Source organism: Bos mutus, chromosome 6 (genome assembly GCF_027580195.1).
Source record: "Bos mutus isolate GX-2022 chromosome 6, NWIPB_WYAK_1.1, whole genome shotgun sequence".
Classification (NCBI taxonomy): Eukaryota; Metazoa; Chordata; class Mammalia; order Artiodactyla; family Bovidae; genus Bos; species Bos mutus.
Genome location: NC_091622.1, coordinates 31,329,503 through 31,342,037, shown reverse-complemented (window position 1 = coordinate 31,342,037; position 12,535 = coordinate 31,329,503). Strand labels below are relative to the sequence as shown.

The 12,535-nt window shown below is 40.7% G+C and overlaps 1 protein-coding gene across 1 annotated transcript in view; it reads left to right on the top strand.

Annotated features, from left to right (window-relative positions):
• LOC102267443 (glutamate receptor ionotropic, delta-2) overlaps positions 1-11,248 on the top strand; it is a 233,482-nt gene extending 222,234 nt beyond the window's left edge. Inside the window, exon 7 of the mRNA XM_070371886.1 lies at positions 11,006-11,248. Coding sequence (XP_070227987.1) covers positions 11,006-11,248 — 243 coding nt within the window. The remainder of the gene's footprint in view (positions 1-11,005) is intronic.
• The last annotated feature ends 1,287 nt before the right edge of the window (positions 11,249-12,535 follow it).

Sequence of the window (12,535 nt, the reverse complement as noted above, 5' to 3'; positions counted from 1 at the left end):
ATCTCCTTTAGAATGGACTGTTTGGATCTCCTTGCAGTCCAAGGGACTCTCAAGAGTCTTCTCCAACACCACAGTTCAAAAGCATCAATTCTTCAGTGCTCAGCTTTCTTCACAGTTCAACTCTCACGTCCATACATGACTACTGGAAAGGGCTTAGGGAAGTGTTATTTTCTGTAACCAAATAGTGATTAAGGACATTCAATGTGGCTTTCTGTTTGTAAGCACTACCGAGGAGACAAATCTTACCAAGTCCTCTTTGAAAAGCTAATTGGTGGATTTAATCATAAGCACCATGCAAGGAGAAAATTTATTGCAATTTAGAGCCTTTAGAATAAAGTTTCCCTTCAGGGACTCAGTCTGTATAAAAAGAAGTTCTGTTTTCTCTTGGGCAGATGGACAGTGGTGAAAAGGATCACATCTCAGGCTGCATCTCAGCACATTGCTACATACAGAGGAAACTTTGTTGTTACTGTTTGAATTGGATGACTTATTTTCCTGATTTCCAAGCATTCTGAGATTTGCCTATGATTTCTGTGACTCTTTAGGAATGACTCTGCCATAAGCAGCTTCTGTTCAATAATAAGGTAGCATAGCAGGATGCTGAAGAGTTCAGGGTTTGTTTGCTTGCTTGCTTGCTTTTGCCAGTAAGCAAGTGGAGCCATTAAATCCCTCTGAGCAAGTAAGTTATATGCACACAGTAGCATCTAAGGAATGGAGAAGGAAATGGCAACCCACTCCAGTATTCGTGCCTGGAAAATTCCATGGACAGAGAAACCTGGCAGGTTACAGTCCATGGGGTGGCAAAGAGTTAGCCACAACTGAGCAGCTGACTTCACTTTCACTTTTCACTTTCATGCATTAGAGAAGGAAATGGCAACCCACTCCCGTATTCTTGCCTGGAGAATCCCAGGGACAGAGGAGCCTAGTGGGCTGCTGTCTATGGTGTTGCACAGAGTCGGACACGACTGAAGCGACTTAGCAGCAGCAGCAGCAGCAGAGCACATCAGCATCTAAGGAAACTTGCCTCTATACCAAGATGCACTTGAAGAAAGAGAAAGAATAAGTAAAGCAATCAGCTAGAAAACCTGACAATAACTATTCTGAGGCAGTAAGGACTTAAACTTTAAACACACAAATGTACACAGTAGAGGCTCCAGGATTTTTTTTTAATATAAATGTAACAGGCTGGTAAATTGAAAAGTCTTTTTGTGGTATGCAGATGACATACACAATACAGATGACATCGCAAAATTGATACAATGCCAAAAATGAAAACTTTTGAGAGGAGGGTACAGTCACTGCTTATACTATTCTTAAATGCGTACTCACATAGAAGATATTATAGGAGTATGTTAGAAGTTAGAGATAGTTTGGAGATTTATTTGGATAGAGCTGTTGCGCCGTAAGTCCTTCTCCTGAAACACCCCAGCAACCCTACTCCCACCAAGAGGAGTTGAGGAAGTTTCAGCCTTCACCTCAGCCAAGAGAGAGGGGAAGGAAGAAGGGAAGGAAGGAGGGAAGGAAGTCTAATTAGAAAATGCAATATGTACCAATAGTTCCTGCAGGTTGGAATATACAGAGGCCTAGTGTCTGTGCCACATGAGTAACTATTTATAGATAATTGAAGGAGAAATTGATGTGAATTCTCAGAGTTTATAGGGCAAATTATACATATGTCCTATGGACCAGATATAAGCCAACAGAAGATCTGAGTCATCTGAGGTCCCAATCCAAAGGCCGATGATAGGAACACAAACCTCACTTGAGAGAATTCTCCAGAGAATCTGGAAGTACCACTAGATTCTAGCAATTGGGGAAGAAGTTAGCAACCAACGAGAGTATATATGAACTCTGTGACAGGAAGATCCATGAAATCCATGTGTTTGGATGAAGAAGGATAAGTGCATGGTTTCCACAGACCCATGAAATTTGCACACGTGGGACCAGAAATCAGTTCAGTTCAGTTCAGTCACTCAGTCGTGTCCAACACTTTACAACCCCATGGACTGCAGCACGAAAGGCCTGCCTGTCCATCACCAACTCCCAGAGTTTACTTATGTCCACTCAGTCGGTGATGCCATCCAACCAGCTCATCCTCTGTCATCCCCTTCTCATCTTGCCTTCAATCTTTCCCAGCATCAGGGTCTTTTCTAGTGAGTCAGTTCTTCGCACAATAGCCAAAGTATTAGAGCTTCAGCTTTAGCATCAATCCTTCCAATGAATATTCAGGACTGATTTCCTTTAGGATGGACTGATTGGATCTCCTTGCAGTCCAAGGGACTCTCAAGAGTCTTCTCCAACACCACAGTTCAAAAGCATCAATTCTTTAGCACTCAGCTTTCTTTATAGTCCAACTCTCACATCCATACATGACTACTGGAAAAACCTGCTTTTTAATATGCTGTCTAGGTTGGTCATAGCTTTTCTTCCAAGGAGCAAGCGTCATTTAATTTCATGGCTGCAGTCACCATCTGCAGGGATTGTGGAGCCCAAGATAAAGTCCCTCACTGTTTTCCATTGTTTACCCATCTATTTTCCATGAAGTGATGGGAGTGGATGCCATGATCTTCCTTTTTTGAATGTTGAGTTTTAAGCAACCTTTTTCACTCTCCTCTTTCACTTTTATCAAACTTTTATCAAGCAGTGGTGGGGCTGGTATGGGTAAGGTGGCCAGTATAAATGCAACTGTAATAGTCCAGGCAATAGCTAGCATAGTGGTGGAGGAGTGGGGAAGTGTTGTTAACTGTCTTCAATTTTGATTCAGCAAGCAGTCTTCAGGCAGCCTCAGGCTGCATTTCCTTTGGTCACATTTGTACAATTTATTAAAAAGAAAAAAATGTCTATGACAAAAAGTGTGCTCTCTGTGCCCAAGGACTCTTCGTTCCAAGGATGCCTCTGTTGTGAAATATGAAATCCTTAAGGTCGTTGCTGTTTAAACTATTCCTTGACCATCCCTTGTAGCTTATCTTTGTACCTGCACCTATCAATAGAGTTCTCTGTCACTGAATGCTACTTTATCTGATTTATGTTATTTCCTTTATACTTCTTATCAAAAGTTGTGATTGTACATTGATTTATGTGTTTATGTGATTATTGTTCATTTCTTTCACTAGAGGTTAAGCCCTCAGAAGGCAGGATCTATTTGTGTTTTGTTCATTTTTGCATACTGAGTGCCTAGTCTACAACTTACACAGAATAGTTCCTCAAAAATATATTTTGAATTGATGAATAAAATAATATCACCTTATATTTTCATTCTAAGGTTTCCCAGTCATCTTTTTCTTGTCTCTATTTATATCAAAAAGGTAAGGAAAATATCTGATTTCCATTTTAAAAATTCCTTAAAGGAAAAAGAGAACATCTTGCCCTGCCCCCAGTAATTTCCAACTATATTAATTATATATTTGTCATGGACAGAATTAAAGCCACTCAGACATGTCCACACCCTAATCCTCAGAACTTTGAATATGTTACATTGTATGAGGAATGTGATAGGGAAAAGAGAATGAATGGAAAAAGGGGATGTAAGGTAGCAGATGGAATTAAGGTTGCTAATTACACTGACCTTACAGTGAGGAGATTCTCTTAGATTATCCAAGTGAGCCAGTGGAAAGGCTTGAACTCTAAAAGGGAAAGAGAGAGCCCTAGAGGAGGTCAGAAAACTGTGACTGAGAAGGAGGATCTGCTGTTGTTGACTTTGAAACGGGAGAAAATGGACCATGAACTAAGAAATGTGGATACCTTTAGGATCTGGGACTATCTCAATTTAGAGCCTGCAAGAGAATGGGAAGCTGAGTGCTACAACTGCAAGAAACTTAATTCTGCCAACAACTCATAAAAGCAGGAAATAAATCCTTCCCTACACTCCCAAGGAACACAGAGATATGGACACTTTGATTTTAGTCTTGTGGGAAACACGCTGGGCTTCTGACCTAGAGAACTCTAAAATAGATTCCTGTTATTTTGCACAACTAAATCAGTCATAATTTGTTATACCAGAAATAAAACTTGATAGAATTTCTTGGGCTGGTATTCATTTAGCTGTCTTCCTTGTTAGTCTTTTTGTTTTTTTAAACTTTATGTATTTGTATTAATATAATTGTTTTGTAACATAAAGCCTGATATTATTAGAGTGTATTTTTACTTTGAATATTTTCCTTATATTCTTAAAAGAACTCTAATATTCTTAAAACCTGGAGTAACATTGATAGCAAAATTTAAAGAATGTTCTAGGTAGCATTAAATCTTAATCATTTGTTTACTAACAAGGCATTTTCTAACTCCTCCTATTGCCTTCTTGGTGTTTTTACTGTTGTCTTATTGTTATGGCTTTATTTTATGTTTTCAGTCCTACAATTAATACTCAGAGCTATGAGTTTTGATTTGAGGAAATGAGGAAAGTTGAAAGGCAACTTCAATCTGTTCAACACTATAGATACTCCAAGGATTACTAGCAGGTTTAAGAGAAAAGAAGTAAACAGTCTTGATGAAAATGAGAATAAGGATAATCCATGAATTTCATTTTATGTCACTTCTCATTTTTATAAGGTTTTACATACACTGTGGAATTTTAGGAATGTTCAGAGACAGCTAACATTCTCCTGAGAGAGACAGACTAGTACTTCTCTCTTTCTTCTGTGTACCAGTCGGAACTAGGGAGCTTGAAGCATATTCAAATAATTATATTTCTTTCGGAGGAAGTCTGGCTGTGCATTTCTGCTGCAGGGTTACAGAAGCTGGAGAAATAAGTTAGGTTTTCAGAAACAAACATTATGTATATGCCACAAAATGTAGCCTTTGAAATTTTACTTTGTTATTTGTTGAGAAACAAGCCTATTTCACTTCTTGAAGCAAGTGCAGATTTTAACAATAGAGTATCTTTATTTTTAAATCATTTATTCATTTGTGGCTGTATCAGGTCTTAGTTGCAGCGCGGGCTCTGTATTTGCTGAACTCAGGCTGTGTAGTTGCAGCACGTAGGCTCAGTTGCCCTGTGGCATGTGGGATCTCAGTTCTCCAACCAGAAATAGAACCCATGTTCCCTTCATTGGAAGGCAGATTCTGCACTCCTGGACCGCCAGGGAAGTCCCTATAATAGCTATATTGAATTGTAATTCAAGTACCATAACATTTACCCTTTTAAGTATAAAATTCAGTGGTTTTAGTATATTCAGAGAGTATTCAACCCTCATCATTATCTATTTTAAGGATATCAACCCTCAAAGAAACTTTGTACCCAACAGCAGTCACTCCCCATGTCTTTGTTTTCCCAGGCTTTGGCAAACATTAATCTATTTTTTTCTTTCTGTGGATTTGCCTATTCTAAATATTTAACATAAATGGAAATATATACTATATGGTCTTTTGTGATTGACCTTTTTCATCTACCATTATCTTTTCAAGATTCATCCTTGCTATAGCATGAATTAGTACTTTGGTACTTCAGTTTTATTGGGAAATAGCCCATTGCCTGATATACCTCATTTGTTTATCAATTAATCAGCTTATAGACATTTTGGTTGTTTCCATTTTTTGACTATTATGGATTATGATGCTATTAAATTCTGCAAACAAATTTTAATTTGATCATATATTTTCCATTTCACTTCATATATACCTTGAAGTGGAGTTAATCATTCAAATGGTAACTCTATGTTCAACATTTGGATAGATTAGACACAGATGTGGGTTCTATATGGTACTCCTGCTAAATAAACCTAGCACCCCTGCCACCTGTTAGGTTAACTTTTAGCAGAAAATAGCCAGATCCATTTGTTATGTATCTGGTTGGTGAAAAATTTCATTCAAGTTTTTCTGTAAAACTAGGAGTAAATGAGCTCTCAGGGAGAACTGGTAACGGTAAGGCACAGAATGGAGGACTAGGTTTTAGCCTTAGGGAATGCTCACTTCTGGACTTCGCTGATAGCTCAGTTGGTAAAGAATCCACCTGCAGTGCAGGAGACCCTCATTCTATTCCTGGGTCAGGAAGGTCCACTTGAAAAGGGATAGGTTACCCACTGCAATATTCTTAGGCTTCCCTTGTGGCTTAGCTGGTAAAGAATCCACCTGCAATGCGAAAGACATGGGTTCAGATCCCCTGGAGAAGGGAAAGGCTACCCCCTCTAGTATTCTGGCCTGGAGAATTCCACAGACTACAATCCATGGGGTCGACAAAAGTTGGACTTGAGGAAGCGACTTTCACTTTTGCTTTCTTTCTTTCAATGCTCACTTCTAATGGGCATAAGGAAATAATGGTGACACAGCAAATGTAGCAAGAGTTGTATAGACAGAGCATAGCATCACCTCATCCAGAAAACAGTTCAAGGATGAAAGATGAACTTCATTCAGGTATGTTTTGTTTGAGTATAGACAGAATGTATAAAGCAGGTTACAAGCAGCTTATAGTCCTCTAAAGAGAACAGAATTTTGAACAGAAAAAGAGAAGGATTCTTATAGATATTGTTAAAACCTTATTATCAGATCATAGAAAAAGAGAAATAACTTTGCATTAAGAGGATAAAGATTGATTCATAATACTCATTGTTGGCATTTTTAAGGGTAGTTTTTGTGCGCAGAAAAGACCATATAGGAGTCACTTAAGTTGTAAATTAAACATATAATATATTAAGGTTGATGTTGCTGTCGTTGTTCAGTCACCCAGTCATGTCCGACTCTTTATGACTCCATGGACTGCAGCCCGCCAGGCCTCCCTATCCCTCACTGTCTCCCGGAGTTTGCCAAAGTTCATGTCCATTTCATCAGTGATGCCATCCAGCCATCTCAGCCTCCGAGGCCCTCATCCCCTTCTGCCCTCAATCTTTCCCAGCATTAGGGACTTTTTCAATAAGTTGGCTGTTTGTATCAGGTGACCAAAATACCGGAACTTCGGCTTACGCATCAGTCCTTCCAATGAGTATTCAGAGTTGATTTCCTTTAAGATTGCCTGGCTTGATCTCCTCACTGTCCAAGGAACTCTCAGGAGTCTTCTCCAACACCACAGTTCAAAGGCATCAATTTCTTTGTTGCTCTGCCTTCTTTATAGTCCAGCTCTCACAACTGTACATGATCACTGGGAAGACTATGCTGCTGCTGCTGCTAAGTCGCTTCAGTCATGTCCGACTCTGTGCGACCCCATAGATGGCAACCCACCAGGCTACCCCGTCCCTGGGATTCTCCAGGCAAGAACACCGGAGTGGGTTGCCATTTCCTACTCCAATGCATGAAAGTGAAAAGTGAAAGTGAAGTCGCTCAGTCATGTCTGACTCTAGCGACCCCATGGACTGCAGCCTACCAGGCTCCTCCGTCCATGGGATTTTCCAGGCAAGAGTACTGGAGTGGGGAAGACTATAGCCTTGACTATATGGACCTTTTGTTGGGAGAGTGATGTCTCTGCTTTCAACACACTGTCTAGGTTTGGCCTAGCTTTCCTGCCAAATCTGCAGTGATTTTAGAGCTCAAGAAGAGGAAATCTTTTATTGCTTCCACGTATGCCCCTGCTATTTACCTTGAATTATGGGATCGAAAGCCATGATCTTCATTTTTTTGAGTTTCAAGCCAGCTTTTCTCACTTCCTCTTTCACCCTCACCAAGAGATTCTTTAGTTCCTATTCACTTTCTGCAATAACAGTGTTATCATCCAAATATCTGAGATTGTTGATGTTTCTCTTGCCTATCTTGATTCCTGCTTGTAATTCATCGAGCCTGGCATGTCTTAAGACATGCTCATTGTATAAGTTAAACAGAGTGACAACAGACAGCCATGTCATCAGTCAGACAGGTCAAATGCTCAGTCGTATCCGACTCTTTGCGACCACATGGACTACAGCACACCAGGCTTCACAGGCCTTTACAAACTCCCAGAGCTTGCTCAAACTCATGTCCATCAAGTCAGTGATACCATCCAAAAACCTCATCCTGTGTCGTCCCCTTCTCCTCCCACCTTCAATCTTTCCCAGCTCAGCGTCTTTTCCAGTGAGTCAGTTCTTCACATCAGGTGGCCAAAGGATTGAAGTTTCATCTTCAGCATCCGTCTTTCCAATGAATTTTCAGTACTGATTTCGTTTAGGATGGACTGGTTGGGTCTCCTTGCAATGCAAGGGGCTCTCAAGAGTCTTCTCCAATACCACAGTGCAAAAGCATCAATACTTTGGCACCCAGCTTTCTTTATAGCCCAACTCTCACATCCATACATGACTACTGGAAAAACCATAGCTTTGACTAGATGGACCTTTACTGCCAAAGTAATGTCTCTGCTTCTTAATATGATGTCTAGGTTGATCATTGGAGGAGGCAATGGCACCCCAGTCCAGAACTCTTGCCTGGAAAATCCCATGGATGGAGGAGCCTTGTAGGCTACAGTCCATGGGGTCGCTAAGAGTCGGATACAACTGAGCAACTTCCCTTTCACTTTTCACTTTCATGCATTGGAGAAGGAAATGGCAACCCACTCCAGTGTTCCTGCCTGGAGAATCCCAGGGACAGGGAACCTGGTGGGCTGCCATCTCTGGGGTCGCACAGAGTCGGACACAACTGAAGCGACTTAGCAGCAGCAGCAGCAGGTTGATCATAGCTTTTCTTCCAAGGAGCAAGTGTCTTGTGATTTCATGGCTGCAGTCACATTCTGCAGCGATTTTTGAGCCCCCAAAAATAAAGTCTCACAATGTTTTCGTTGTTTCCCCATCTATTTGCCCTGAAGTGATGGGACAAGATGCCATGATCTTAGCTTTCTGAACGTTGAGTTTTAAGCCAACTTTTTCACTCTTCTGTTTCACTTTCATCAAGAGGCTCTTTGTTCTTCTTCTTTTTCTGTCATAAGGGTGGTGTCATCTGCATATCTGAGGCTATTGATAGTTCTCCCAGCAATCTTCATTCCAGCTTGTGATTCATCCAGCCTTGCATTTCTCATGATGTACTCTGCATATAAGTTAAATAAGCAGAGTGACAATATACAGCCTTGACGTACTCCTTTCCTGATTTGAAACCAGTCCGTTGATCTATGTCCAGTTCTAACTATTGCTTCCTGACCTGAATATAGATTTCTCAAGAGGCAGGTCAGGTGGTCTGGTATTCCCATCTCTTCCAGAATTTTCCACAGTTTCTTGTGATCCACACAGTCAAACGCTTTGGCATAGTCAATAAAGCAGAAGCAGATGTTTTTCTGGAACTGTCTTTTTTGATGATCCAATGGATGTTGGAAATCTGATATCTGGTTCCTCTGCCTTTTCTAAATCCAGCTTGAACATCTGGAAGTTCATGGTTCATGTACTGCTGAATCCTGGTTTGGTAATTTTGAGCATTACTTTACTAGCATGTGAGATGGCACAATTCTGCAGTAGTTTGAGCATTCTTTGGCATTGCCTTTATTTGGGATTGGAATAAAAACTGACCTTTTCCAGTCCTGTGGCCACTGCTGAGTTTTCCAAATTTGCTGGCATATTGGGTGCAGCACTTTCACAGCATCATCTTTTACGATTTGAAATAGCTTAACTGGACTTCCATCACCTCCACTAGCTTTGTTCATAGTGATGCTTCCTAAGGCCCACTTGACTTCACATTCCAGGATGTCTGGCTCTAGGTGAGTGATCACATCATCATGATTATCTGGGTCATGAAGATCTTTTTTGTATAGATCTTCTGTGTATTCTTGCCACCTCTTCTTAATATCTTCTGCTTCTGTTAGGTCCATACTGGTTCTGTCCATTATTGTGCCCATCTTTGTATGAAATAATCCCTTGGTATCTCTAATCTTCTTTAAGAGATACTTAGTCTTTCCTATTCTATTGTTTTCCTCTATTTCTTTGCACTGATCACTGAGAAAGGCTTCCTTATCTCTCCTTGCTATTTTTTGGAACTCTGCATTGAAATAGGTATATCTTTCCTTTTCTCTTTTGACTTTTGCTTCTCTTCTTTTCTCAGCTATTTATAATGCCTCCTCAGAATCCTTTGGCCTTTTGCATTGCTTTTCCTTGGAAATGGTCTTGATCACTGCCTCCTGGACAATGTCACAAATCTCTGTCCATAGTTCTTCAGGCATTCTGTCTATCAGATCTAATCCCTTGAATCTATTTCTCACTTCCATTGTATAATCATAAGGGATTTGTTAGGTCATACCTGAATGGTCTAGTATTTTTGTCTACTTTCTTCAATTTATGTCTGAGTTTGGTGATAAGGAGTACATGATCTGAGCCACAGTCAGCTCCTCGTCTTGTTGTTGCTGACTGTGTAGAGCTTCTCCATCTTAAGAATATAATAAATCTCATTTCCATATTGACCACCTGGTGATGTCCATATGTAGAGTCTTCTCTTCTGTTGTTGGAAGAGAGTGTTTGCTATGACCAGTGCATTCTCTTGGCAAAACTCTGTTAGCCTTTGCCCTGCTTCATTCTATACTCCAAGGCCAAATTTGCCTGTTACTCCAGGTATCTCTTGACTTCCTGCTTTTGCATTCTAGTCCTGTAGAATGAAATGGCCATCTTTTTTGGGTTATAGTTCTGGAAGATCTTGTAGGTCATCATAGAACTGTTCAACTTCAACTTCTTCAGCATTACTGGTTGGGGCATAGACTTGGATTACTGTGATATTGAATGGTTTACCTTGGAAATGAACAGAGATCATTCTGTCATTTTTGAGATTGCACCCAAGACCTGCATTTCAGACTCTTTTGTTGTCTATGAGGGCTACTCCTTTTCCTGTAAGGGATTCTTGCCCACAGTTGTAGATATAATGGTCATCTGAGTTCATTTTACCCATTCCAGTCCATTTTAGTTCACTGATTCCTAAAATGTCAGTGTTCACTCTTGCCATCTTCTGTTTGACCATTTTCAATTTACTGTGATTCATGGACCTAACGTTCCAGCTTCATATGCAATATTGTTCTTTGCAGCATCGGACTTTACTTCCATCACCAGTCACATCAACAACTGAGTGTTGTTTTTGCTTTGGCTCTGTCTGTTCATTCTTTGTGGAGTCATTTCTCCACTCTTCTACAAAACCTTGTGTGCACCAGGACCCAGGAGAAAGGAGCAGTGACCCCAGAAGAGACCGACCTAGACTTGCCTGTGAATGTCCAGGAGTCTCTGGCGGAGGTGCGGATCGGTGGTGTACTGCTGCAGGGTCAGGGGCAATAAGTGCGGCAGTGCGTTCACAGGACCTTTTGAAGGTTTTCTTCATTACCTCCACCATAGCTTGGTCTCAGGCCAAACAACAGAGAGGGATCACAGCTCCGCCCATCAACAGAAAATTGAATTAAAGATTTACTGAGCATGGCCATCAGAACAAGACCCAGTTTCCCCCACAGTCAGTCTCTCCCATCAGGCAGCTTCCAAAAGCCTCTTATCCTTATCTGTCAGAGGGAAGACAGAAAGAAAACCACAGTCACAGAGAACTAATCAAACTGATCACATGGGCTGCAACCTTGTCTAACTCAATGAAACTAAAGCCAAACCTTGTAGGGCCACCCAAGATGGACGCATCATGGTGGAGATTCTGACAAAACATGGTCCGCTGGAGAAGGGAATGGCAAACCACTTCAATATTCTTGCCTTGAGAACACTATGAACAGTATGAAAAGGCAAGAAGATATGACACTGAAAGATGAACTCCCCAGGTCATTAGGTACCCAATATGCTACTGGAGAAGAGCCCTGTCATATTCTTTTCTCAATCCTGAACCACTCAGTTGTTCCAAAAAGGGTTCTAACGGTCGCAAATTAAAATTAAAAATTTTTAAATCTTTCCTCTATTTTGTGTTTCTGGTTCTTTCCATCCAACCCTGGCTCTTGTGCCACCTCCTTGGGTTCTGATCCTCTGTCACTTGCAGCTATATTCCCATACACCAGGCCTCGATTATACCGTGTCATTCCTATTCAAAGTGGCCCTGATACTTGCAAAAAGAGAGCAGGAAGCTTCTTTACTCTCCTCTTGTTCATTCATCCCACATGCATTCACTTAATACCTGTGTAGCAAGTCTGTTTCATACTGAGAAATTTCAAAGATGGATCACAATAAACTGTGGAAAATTCTTAAAGAGATGGGAATACCAGACCACCTGACCTGCCTCTTGAGAAACCTGTATACAGGTCAGGAAGCAACAGTTAGAACTGGACATGGAACAACAGATTGGTTCCAAATAGGAAAAGGAGTACATCAAGGCTGTATATTGTCACCCTGCTTATTTAACTTCTATGCAGAGTATATCATGAGAAACAGTGGGCTTGATGAAGCATAAGCTGGAATCAAGATTGCTGGGAGAAATATCAATAACCTCAGATATGCAGATGACACCACCATTATGGCAGAAAGTGAAGAACTAAAGAGCCTCTTAATGAAAGTGAAAGAGGAGAGTGAAAAAGTTGGCTTAAAGCTCAACATTCAGAAAATTAAAATCGGGGCATCCAGTCCCATCACTTCATGGGAAATAGATGGGGAAACAGTACAAACAGTGGCTGACTTTATTTTTCTGGGCTCCAAAATCACTGTGAATGGTGACTGCAGCCATGAAATTACAAGACATTTCCTCCTTGGAAGAAAAGTTATGA